Below are 12,248 nucleotides of genomic sequence, written 5' to 3' on the forward strand. Positions count from 1 at the left end.
TGTTTCTTAAATCAGTTGGAAGAACTGCAGCAGCTGTCTTTTATTGTCAGCTTTCTAGTCTTGGACAAAGGAGTACTGTGAGTTCTTTCAACCTATGCAGCATCTATTGCAAGAGCTATTTTTGTGAGACTTTGGATGAGTGTTTCCATTACCTCAGGCAAATATGGGTTTGTGGGGTTTTTTCCTTTTAAAAAAAAGTCCTCTTTTCCCCAAAAAATCCAGCTGTTTAATGTCATCACCCAGTGCTTGAAAGTTGCTGGAGTGTTTTCTGCAAGATAATTCAAGGTTTGGATTGCCTTACCACAGTTAAAAAAATAAAAATAAAATGAAACTGTCCTTTCATCTATCCTCTTCCTAAACCTCATCCTTGATCTAACCTGTCCAGCAATTAAATTCTTTTTAAAATTCATTAATGTTCAGGAATGCTGCTTTCCTCTGTCTTTTAAAGAGATTGCATGTAGGTTGTAATACTTCTTAAAGTATTTGTAGTTATTTTCAAAGTACATTATGAAAAATCAGGTATAATGCCTGTGCACTGCTACCAAAAAAGAAAAGTATGCCAAGAGTAATGGTACCCGGTAATTTTTTTTTGCCAAAATGCGTTAGGAAAACTTCTGATACTTATTTTATTCAACGTTCTTGTAACTTAAATTGTACTTGATATTTTTGCTTTCTCAGTTCTTCAGTTTTTTTCAAATGCAGCTGTTGCTATATTATCTTTCCATTTAAAAGTGTCATAGTTTGTTGGGGTTTTAAATATTTTTAAAGGAGAACCCCCTTCCCCCCAGTTTTACTGATTCATAATAACAGCTAAAAGACTGATACTTTGATCATGCTTCTGCAATTGTGGTTTGTATGTACAAGCTTAAAGGCTTGTTTCTATGACTTAACAGCTTGTTTTTTGGTTCTTTTTCAGACTTTTGATGCAAATGACCTGTATCAGGGACAGAATTTCAGCAAAGTTCTTAGCTCTCTTGTGGCTTTAAATAAGGTGACTGCAGGTAAGTAGACTGCTCTGTCTTGTGCTGGCTTACTGCTGCTTTCACCTTGCATCAGTGTATATTTATACCTGTGTTGTACCCATGATGAGGGGAAAATACACGGAATTTTAAACAAGCTTTTGTTGAAGTTCATGCTTTGAAAACTTCGCAGTGGCTCTGGGTTCTCTAGTCATGTCTTCTGTAGAAGGAAGCTTTGTGGTAGAGCTAAGGCTAAGCCTTCAAGCTGGCCAGCAATTAAGAAAAATTGTGTTTTTCAGAAAGGCCTGGTTTTTAAGTTATTTTCTTTTTTTTCCTTTCAAGTTTGAGCTACTGAAGTTGACTTTTTCTCCATTCTGTCATTCTCCTATTTGAACAGCTTGGCAACATTTTTGCCCTTCCCAGCCTACATTTCCCAGTGCTATCCTTTCTTGCCAATAACAGAAGGATAGCCAGTGTCTTTGATCCCTTAAGCCACATATTTCATTCATTTAGCAGCTAGAAGTCATGAACCACTCACCTTAAGTTCTTTGGTGGGAGGGGAGAAAGCTGTAGAAATAACAGACAGGTGAGAGGTGTCCATTGTAGGGTGAGCCTGTGCTAAATTTTGGCAACTGGACCCTGGGGCAGTCAAGAAATGACATTGGCCCTTTTGGTTTCTTCTTGTTCCACCATCAGCAGCAAGTTTCAGTAATGGTTGTCAGGTCAGAGTCTGAGAGAGAGTCTAAAATTGAACCATATGTGTCAGTTTTTGTGTGAGGAAAAGAAGGTGATAGAAAAGTCAGTGATGCATAAGTGTTGCTTGATTTATTACTAATGAGATGAGTATCTTGTCCCATTTATAATCTCTCATCTGTTTCATGAGAGACTTTGTGGTTTTGGTGGGTTATTTTTTTTTCCCTTGCATTAGAAAGCACCCCTTAAAATTAAGTTTTGCAACCAAATCTTAGTTGTAATGAGTGGGCATGGAGTAATACCATTGACTTCTTTGAAGCTGTTTACACCAGTTGGAGATACTGCCTCTCATCTCAAGTGTAAGTGCAAATGCAAACCAGTGCAGTACATCTTTAAAACTGCTGTACACGGGCCATTGCTGCCTTTGCTGTTGTTAAAGTGGAGAAAAAGTGTGGCTGTGTTGTCCAGATGTCTGTGGATTAAGGCCTGTGTCAAAGAGTCACAACTGCAGCTGTTTGGAAGGGACCTGGGCTGATCCCTTTTGTGGTGGGGGCGTGTGGTGGTGGTATGGAAACCAAAAATCAAAACCACATGCAAACTGTGGTGTTGTCTCATTCCTAGGGGCAAGCATAAACGTTCTTGTTCTTCCAAACAATTTTCATTAACTAGGTAATTGTGTAGCAGGCATTTTAGACTGTGTCTCTCTGCTCTAGTATTGGAAGGTGGATTTCAGATCCCCATGTGGATCTGCAAGAATTTCAGGCATACACAGGTTCTTCTGAGGTAGGCCTTCCTGCAATATGAGGAGTGTGAGTAATGGGCATGATTACTGATGAAGGATTTCTGTGGGTTTTCACTCCATTGCAGTATCAGTCTCGAGTGGTAGGATCAAGGAAGGAGGCTGCAGCCAGCACTGAATCTGGCTCCTGCTTTTGGTGCAGCCCCTGGCTGGCTGTGGCTCACTAAGCCACAGGACACACCCCCCTTGTTGGCTGGCAACATCCCATCCCAGGGATGTGCCAGCCCAGTGTCCAGGGCTGGGGCTGCCCTGGTGCCCCCAGCTGCCCACTCCTGGCTGGGATGGTGGGATGAACCCTGTCCTGCTGCTCCCTCAGTGCCTCCCAGCCCACAAGGGACCCCAGCAGCCCCTGATGGCACACAGCCCTTCAGGTGAACACGTCACATGGGTGTGCTGCTCAGAGGAGAGACAAATGCAAGAGAGGAAATGTTTTGGGAGGGTGTTGTTTACTTGAGAAGCAGCATTTTCTTCTTCTGTTCCTAGTCCTCCCTCCAGAGAAGAAAAAATAGCTTAGTTGGCAAAAAAAACCAACTTGGGATGAGACAAGGGGAATGTAGGAAAAGAGACAGTGGAAGGAATGTTTTAATTGAGAAGGAGATGGGGGGCTGTGGGAAGAGCTAAGAAACAGATGTGGCTGGCTTCACTTCAAGCAAGTTTTATGCAGTCAAAATTCTTGGCTACTAGCTAAAATGATGCTGGTTAATTACCTTTAAATAGACTGGTAGTGAGTAGGAATAGAGAAATACAGTCCTAACCCTCCTCTTTCTAAACAGGCCAAGTTGTTTTCTTGTCTGTGTGGGGAAGAAATTGTCGATGTCTCAGGATTTTAGATTATTTATTGCTATAATTTTTTGAATCTTGAATTACTGAGTAACTGCAGATACATCAAATCTGCTTTAAGCATGTGAATTTTACAGCGATAAGCAGAAGTTATAGATGCAGGTTGTTAAAATTCTAATATTTAATTTTTTTCCCACTCTCCTACAGACATAGGGCTGGGCAGTGACTCTGTATGTGCACGTCCCTCATCTCATCGGATAAAATCCTTTGATTCTTTGGGATCCCAGTCTTCACACAGTAGAACTTCAAAACTCTTTCAGGGACAGTATCGGAGTTTGGTAAGTTCTGTGTGAATGAAATATGCTGTGGTGTGGGGTTCTTTTCCCCCTTTCTTTTCTCCTTTTTTTTTTTTTTTTAATGAGCTTTGTAAGTAAATTATAGTGTTGCAAAGCAACTCCTCTTTCAGTTCTGTATTTTTAGCCTGTGAGTTTGTTTTTGCAGCTTTTTATATGATTCAAAATACATGCAGCTTTTTGTGAACTTCAAACTATTTTTTCCTCCTTTAGTGCTCCATGTTGTCTGCATAGACAGTATCTTCCTGGATTTATGGGTTTTTTTCTCAGTGTAAGGACTTGGTGTTCCAAAGGCAAAAAATCTCATTTTCTGTCTAAGTTTAGGGGTGATTGAAGGTTATTCAGACCTCTGTGAAGGTGATACTTCTAATTTTGGCGGTAGTGGTAGTTGTTTCTACTACTGTTTTTGTGTTATATGTCAAAGTTGATCCTTCAACTTGCCTTTGGGTAACTGAGTTGTATGGGCCATTGTTTTATAAGTACAGCTGAATTCAGGGTTGCATGCCTCATGGACATTTTGATAAAACATACTTTTAGTCACTGAAGGTTTGCAAGGAGGGTTCACACCCCTAATGAAAGCTGCTTTTATCCATGACTTTCTTACGTGTGTAATATGTTTTATCTGGTAGCAGAAGCTGTGGAAGTTTTTGCCCTAGGCCATAATTCAAGCTCCTGTTCTGCTGTTCACAGCCCACTCAGTTTTGCACATGCAGCAGCTGGTGGGACTGGCTGCTAGCTGGATCACTGAAGTAATCAGAGTTTTTAGTGTTTCTATCACTTTGGTGATCTGAGCTGCTCTGTGCAAAGTTAGAGCAGAGAGTTGCGAGAAGGAGGGGAAGAGCTAGTGGCCAAACCCAGGAAATCCCTAGTTTGGTTTTGTTGGTGTAGATGATCTGTTTGGAACTGTTCTCACCAAGTTTGTACTCATTTCCTCTGCTGGAAAGCCATGCTGGAAAAGCATAGGGTTTGTAGTTGATCTCACTGTGCAATGTTTCTGCTTACTTTGTGGCTTTTTACCGTTTACTAAACCAAAACATTCTCTCTTGTTGAGCAGAGAGGATGAAAGCACAAAATGTACCAGCAGAGGACTTAAGGCAGAGGCACTTATTTGAAAACGTGCCAATCTAATTGTCAAACACTTGGGCTTACACTATCTTGGGACTTTCTGCATGTTTTCAAAGTTGTGTTTGCCCTCATTTTCCTGTAGTTTCTCAGCAGCTAACTTTGATGAAAGCCATATTGAGTTGTGATACAATAACATGGTTGCTGGGGTTATGAATTAAGCTGACATGTAAGATTCTGGTGACAACATGCAGTCTTTTCATCACCTCAGCTATACAGGCAACATGTAGGTGAAATTCTTCTGCCTGGATAGCTGACTAGGACTGCTTACAGAGTTGTTTTCTCACTAAGCTATGTTTTTAGCTGTACAAGTATTGATTTTTGGTTATCATAGAGGCAAACATGATTTGTAGTGCTATTCTCTCAGTTCCAGTGCAATGTTTTTAAAGTTGTCCAAGTATTGCACTTTTTTAGCATAAAGGTTTGCCCAAACTCTCATTAAATACTTGAATGGTGTAGATACCCAAAATTGACATCCAGGGACAAAATGCTGAATTTGAAAATCATTAATTTGAAAGACTCATTAGTTACTTCAAAGAACATTCAGATGTTAGGACAGAGTGATAATCTGCCTTTGCATCCACGGTAGGGGATGAGCATGCATACATAGTGTATATAGACAGCAGCAATTCTGACTCCTGCAGGCTTCCAGCTTTACTAGCCTTGAGAGAAATTATTTGGGAGTACTTAGTCAAGGTAAGTTGCGTAACGCTTTAGTAGATTTTGTGAAAGAACACTCCTTCTTTGGCAGGCCATGGACATTTGTACCTTCAGCTGTGGAAGCCACTAACCTGATCTGTTACAGGAAAAAAAAAGGAAAAGGTTTTGAGCTGCAAAGTCTTGATATATGTAAAATTAAATTAAACCCAGCTCAGTTTCTCCCTCCTTGCAGCACAGAGAATTTTACGAAAACGCTCTGTAATGTAAGGCCTTTGTTTCTTTGTAGTTGTCCAAGGTAGTTTCAGTTTATGCTAGTTATAGAAAACGTATATGTTTTCTATATTTTTTTTATGAGAGCAAGAATTATTCTCATTTTAGCTGTTAACCCCTTCTGATTTGGAGGGGCTGTAATAAGTAAAATATATACTCCCATGGCTGATAAAAATCTGTAGATTAAAAATTCCAGAAATGATGGAAATGCTAAATTGCACCTTATAAAGGCTTTTGAGTAAAAATCTGTGGGGCCTGTTGTGTGTGGGGGAAAGGCTATTTCCATTTTATGGACATTTGTTTTGCTCATGGAAATATTGTTGAAGTCTCTAATGATCATTTTATTCTTTGTTTTCTCTTACTAGGACATGACAGATAACGGCAACCATCAGTTGGTGGTGAGAGCCAAATTTAATTTTCAACAGACAAATGAAGATGAACTTTCTTTTTCAAAAGGCGATATTATTCATGTTACAAGAGTGGAAGAAGGAGGCTGGTGGGAAGGAACTTTGAATGGAAAAACAGGGTGGTTTCCAAGTAACTACGTACGAGAAATTAAATCAAATGGTGAGTTTTGAAGGGGAGAGCATACTTGTAGAAATTCTTGCTTTGGGTAGATGTTGATGGTTGGTTCATTGAAACTTGTGATGTTTTTTGTTTAAGTTTGATTTTATTTACTGAACATCATTCACAGTAATGATTAATTCTCAGGAGCTCACACTTCCCCACCCCAGTTCATTGTATAGAGTGGCTTCTGAATTAGCAGTGAGCATGCAGAAAACTCCCCATTCTGTTTGCTTGTCTGTCACATTTGGGCTGCTCTCACTTCCTTGGTTTGAATTCCTAGAGTATGGGATTTTGACTCAGATGCTGACAGCCTTTGTATTTATGCTTTTGGTTTAAATAGTGAGAGATTTCCTACAAAACCCCCAAAAAATAAACAAGAAAAACCCCCAAACCTAACAAAAATTTACTCAATGCATCCCATTACTTAAAAGTAAACAACTGCAGGAAGGAAACCTAATTCTATCAAAATCTTCTTTTGAAAGCTAAAATATTTGTGATTTTTCTTTTTCTTTCTTGTTCATGTGCCTTCAGCTTTTCTTCATAAAGGCTTCATCCTTCCGCTGAAGTTTTATTTTGAACTTTTTACAGTCAAAGTGCTTTCTGTAAATGTCATCTGAATATCAGAAGTAGCATTCCTTTTTAATCCACTAGGACATTGCTGTGGGTGACATAATTTCTCTGTCTCCTTTATTTCCTTCTTTTACCCCATGTCTTTCCTTGTCTTGGCTTATTTTCAGAGATTAGGGATAAGCCTGGTAGGATAAAATTACCCAGGGTCTCTGGAAGGCTTTACCACTGTTTCCTTTGTTACAGCTCCAGTGAAAACACACATCTTTTGGGGCCATGCTAAAGTCTTTGGCATGGCTTTTTTTTTTTTTCTTCCCCCCATTGAGGCAGCTATTCGGATGCCTGATTGCCATGAGGTTGTGGGAGCAAAAGTCTGTTTTAAAACTTATCTTTTCTTCTTTGGTTGCATCCTCTTATTTTCTTCCTTGATTTTATATCTCCAGTCTGTTGCTGCAAAATGCTAGTCTTAGATCTGCAGCTTCATTGTCCTTTTCAACCAGCTTCTCCCAGATATAGTCACAATGTAAGACTTGGCTTTAATGTTTTCTTTAGAGATCTCTCAGATGCAGCTTATCCTGAGAAACAATTCTTGAAGCCTGTTTTTGGTTTGTAGTGTTTAGCATCAGCCATGATGACTGTCTTGTCTCATTGTAATTCATTTAAATTATTGCTGCAGAGATTTGGTTTGGATTTGAGCAGTTTTGACCTGTTCCAACTCCTGGAACCTAGGCAGTCAATTAAGCTCCAGATTAGGAATGCTTTAACAGTGAACATGCAAGAACCAGAAGTTGCCAGTAACCAGAATTAAGTGGTTCTTGTGTTAAGAATGCTGCACTTCGGTGAAGTAAGTAGAAAGAGACAAGCTGTAGTGCCGAGTACAGTCTGATACTTGTGACTCCTTGCAACCCAGTCTGATCCCTGGGGCTGACATGGTTTCTACTTTCACTTCTTGCCCTCAGAAGAAAATTCTCCTGAGTCCTTTTCCCCTCTGCTTTATAGGTGTATTCTCCCTGCTGCAGCAGTTTCTCTTTTGGCTTCTGCAAGACTTCTTGCATTCTTGGACTGCTGTCCAATTTGTTCAGTTTCTTCTGTGGAAGTTTCTTCTGTTTGTGCCCATGCTTTTCTCTTCTCAGGAAGCTTAATTAATATTCATTGAGTATTACAAAGTTGAAAGGAGTGAGCTGTAGCTCACTAGCTTTCTGTTTTCCTCCTCCATTATAAAATGACTGTGTTTGGCTTTTTCCAGTACTTTATGGAACTTCGCTTGTCCTCTTTGGTTTCAGATATGGATATAGCTAGTTCTCTTAGATCAAATCAGCACAACAGGTACTGTGTAATTTATCAAAATAGTAATTTTAACCTGCTTTTAAGCATTTGTAGGTATATGTTTGAATTGCCTGAAGTTGACTTTTTTATGAGGAAGATGGGGGGTAGTAGAAGGAAGAAGGACATACCAAGAGCTTCTTAGTGTTAGTAACTGCGGAGTTGCAGATTATCTTTACCCTTCATGTATGTATGCGTGCTGTGGAATGCTTTGTTGCTACTACCCTCATGTCTATGTTAGTTGTATCTTAAATGATGACCTGACTTCTCCTGCTTACTTTTGCTTCTTTTTGTGTGTTTGTGGTCAGTGTATATATCTGTAATATTTGCTCCATGTCAGTTTGCATCCACTTTTTCTTTTCTTTATTGGATATACCACTAACTTTTAAAGGAATTATCATTCTTGTGGGCCTTTTCTGCTTATGTTGTTACTAGTGGGACATCTTTTTTTACCCATATTTTTAAGTGTACTGAATTCTTCTTACTTGAATGTGTTTTCTATCAGTTTAAAAATCTATTGATTTAAAAAAAAAAGATCCAGATTGGATTGTTGAAATACATGCTCTTGATTAAGGTCTCTCTGAAAAAAAAAAGTTCATCCTGGACATATCATTTGTTTTCAACATTCTCTGTAAAATGGTCTGGCATTGGCAGTATGACTCTACGCTTCTTTCTTCTCTGAAATGTAGCTGAAAATACTGTAAATACTTAGCAGTTCTGTATAGGATGATGCATTCTGTGGAGAGCTCCCAGGACATGACTAAATCAGTTCCTGGGTTTCACTAAATTAAATCCCCTCAGTCTGCTGTAACCTGACTTGTGCAAATTGAGTAAGAGAAGAAATGAGTGAAATCACTTATGCATGTGTTTTTGTTTTAATTCTCACAAACTATATAGGCATTAGGTGTTTAGATAAATGGATTTTTGTCCTAAATTAAAATTCTCTAGTGTGAAAAAACTGTAGATATGTAATCTTAGCTTTTACAGTGGCTCTGAAGTTATATATTCAAGGAAGGGAAGAAAGAGATGTGTGGCAATGGGACTGCCTTTACTCACATTGATTTCTTAAAGTGTTTAGAAGAAAAGCAAGCTGCATTATGTAAATTACCTTACACCAGCAGAGAATATCACATGATATCTCACAGTGGTTGTGCCATGGCTGTAACTTGTTTGTTTAGCTGTGCCTGAGTGATTAGAGTTAGCACACAATGCTAATGAGGTGAGCTACAAATGGTTGTAGGACACATACAGAGAATGTTGAGCAAAGCAGAGCATTTCATTTTCTTAGGCTGGACAATGACTATTTTGGGGGAAAATAAATTTGGTTGAGAAGGAAAATTGCTACCCAAGGGGAAAAAGAATATTTGTTTGAAATTGTTATAGTTATGATCAAATATGAAAAAAAAAATACTGTTTTCTATTCAGGTACATGCTTACACTGTGAACTTCAGAAAAAAAGGGTCCATTTCTCTCTCCCTCTCCCCTGTGCCTGTGTTTTCATTTCTATTTTCAAACCCTCTAACATCTTATGTCTTTCAATGTTCTTTGATCCCTAGTCAGGAAGTGCTTTGAAATGAAAGGATTTTGGTTTTATCCTGCTCTACTATTACATGTGACAGAGGGTAGAAAATAATGTGTAAACTTGTTAAGATACTTGACAGCATGGCCTTATTGAGGTTGTTTTTGCTTACATAAAATGGATCAGGAAGAGGTGAAGGTGTAGGTGGAGTCTCGTCTCTTACAGTGCTGCTTCTGTCTCACACGGTACTTAGAGATTTGGAGACCTAGTTTTGAGGGTTCCCTTGCAATGAAAAGAAGAGTGGTTAGTCAGAATGGGATGCACTTGCTTAGCTACTGTCAGATGTTAATCAGATTTTGAAAAAAACCACATGGTCCGTTACTGTGCTGTATCCAAGCATAATCCCTTTAAATGGCATGAGATTACACAGAAGGGAATACAGCTTTGTGCAAACTACATTTGATATGTCACAAACTTTATTCTAATTCTTTGCAGAAATTAATGTTTCATTACTGCCCTAGTCTCTGTTATGCTTTCTTTACAGTTATTAGTATCAGGCCCAGTGCAAATGACAGTGATAGTGTTTCTTTTAGTTGGATGTTAAAGCAAAATCAATGTGGGGAAAAGGTCAGAATATGGTGGAGGAGTAGAGTGTCAGCTGCTTCCATCCTGTGGTGTGTGAGGGAAGGAGAAATTACACTTTTGGCTTTGGAAAAAAAAAAGCGAAGGAAAAAATAACTAAAACCCCATGAAGAATGTTAGTTTTTTTCTCCCCAACCATGTACACTCAGAGGAGTATTTATTTTCTCATGTCAAGTGTAACTCTTCAGACATCAATAAAATAGAGGTTGGGACCAGTGAATGCTTTTGGGGCAGAAGTGTTGGTAGTGTCTGTACTGCAGAGTGGAGCACTGCAGTAGTGCCTGAGCCCTCTTGAGAACTGGGAACAGGTTTAGGTCTGCCCTCCTGATGCTGGACTTGAACTGATTAGTCTAGGAAGATGGAGCTTGCTTGTAGCACTTTGCTATAGGGACCATACAGCTTTTGGTGTTCTTGTTGACTCATCTTTCCTCCCCTAATGTAGGATGAAATAACCCAAATCGGCTCTTTTTATCTAAATTATGCACAATGGCACAGTAATCGCAGAAATACTCAGGGTGTTCTTGTAGCAGTAAGGTCAAAGTGCTTTAGTAAAGTCTGTTCTGAAGGGAATAAATACTCTGTGGAGTAGCACGAAGTAGAGTGTTGCATGAACATTAATATGGCATAAACTGAAGACATGACAGAAGGGAGAGAATGTGGGAATGTAAGGTAATGTGAAAGCATGTAAGTTAGAGTATTGGGAAGGATTGGGTAAATTGTCTTTTTACAGCCAATCAATAGACATCTGTAAAGAATAAGATAACTTCATTTTAGGGAGTTTGTGGCATCTTAGGGAAAGGTTATAAAAGCAGTTGCTTCCACCGAGGATAATTATTTGCTGGAAAAGTAAAGTTAAAAAGCCTGTGCTACTCTCATTCTGCACCCAAAGATGATCTGTTCAGTGAAGTCCATCTGGTTTGCCACTAGGCAATGCATTATCAAGTGTGGCTGAGGGCATTTGAATGTGATGCTTTGATCAAAAGAGAGATGGACGGGGTAACTTAACTCTTAGTTTCAATCACCAGCAGGATACCATCTCTTCCTGTACTTGAGCAGATGCCTGCCAGCTTTGGATTTGATCATACGCTGAGCCATTTTCACCGTGCTTTCAGTGTTAATATAAGGGATGCGCATTGTGGCTGCAGAAAAGTAGGGAGATGCAAAAATCTTGTGTGTGGGAAAAGCTGGTGTCTGGCTCAGGTCACTCTCTTCCAGGGCTTTGAGAAATAGAGCCCCTGTGGAGTGGGCAAGGTGCCAGGGTTTTGCTGATGTTTCAAAAATCTATGGACTTCATGAAGATGTAGTCTGCTGAATAGGGGTGGTGCCTCCATGAAATGTTTAATGAAATATGCTTTGTTTGCAAAATACTCTAATGTTCTATTACCAAGGATAATAAATGACACTTAAACTAGCACAAACAAAGAAAGTGATTTCTTATGTTCAAGATCAGGATTTTCTTCTCTGTAATGTATTGTGCAATAAGCTAATTGCAGCAAGACTGTTTCTTGTTCCTCATTATGAAGCAAGGCACTGCTTGGAGGCAGAATACCAGACATGATAGACAGATGGACTAATTTGCTGTGTCTGATTCCGTGTTTCTGCAATAGAAATGGCCTTTACATTTTAAAAGCTAAATGTTGATTATGACTGTTCAGGCAAAATTATGTGAATATGTGATTCTTTTTTTTCTATCCTGTCTTTAAATCTGAATTTGGACATGTGAATGTCTCTGATGGATAACTGAATCAGCTGAACAGCTGGCAATATAAATGACTCTATACGTTTCAGCATAAAAAACTCCCACTTTCTTCAGCAGCATAAGGGAAGAGAGCTATTTTTGCACCCTTTAAAATAACAAAGAACCAGAATTCCATGATCAGCCAGCTTAACAATGGTCAGCCATCTGTATTATGATAAATTCAGTGAACAAGTATTTACCTTTATCCTTAAATAACTCTTGTTCCTCCTTTCAAGACATCTGTATTATGATAAAT

At 39.0% G+C, this 12,248-nt stretch overlaps 1 protein-coding gene across 9 annotated transcripts in view; it reads left to right on the plus strand.

The window, feature by feature from the left end:
* ARHGEF7 (Rho guanine nucleotide exchange factor 7) overlaps nt 1–12,248 on the plus strand; it is a 113,975-nt gene that overhangs the window by 43,741 nt on the left and 57,986 nt on the right. For all 9 annotated transcript variants that reach the window (XR_010355638.1, XM_064407825.1, XM_064407817.1 and 6 more), the window contains 3 exons: nt 917–1,001; nt 3,439–3,569; nt 6,002–6,203. Coding sequence is in view for 8 of the 9 variants with exons in the window: in XM_064407817.1 (XP_064263887.1) it covers nt 917–1,001; nt 3,439–3,569; nt 6,002–6,203 (418 nt within the window). In the remaining variant the exon portion in view is untranslated. The remainder of the gene's footprint in view (nt 1–916; nt 1,002–3,438; nt 3,570–6,001; nt 6,204–12,248) is intronic.

This window comes from Passer domesticus, chromosome 2, assembly GCF_036417665.1.
Source record: "Passer domesticus isolate bPasDom1 chromosome 2, bPasDom1.hap1, whole genome shotgun sequence".
Lineage (NCBI taxonomy): Eukaryota > Metazoa > Chordata > Aves > Passeriformes > Passeridae > Passer > Passer domesticus.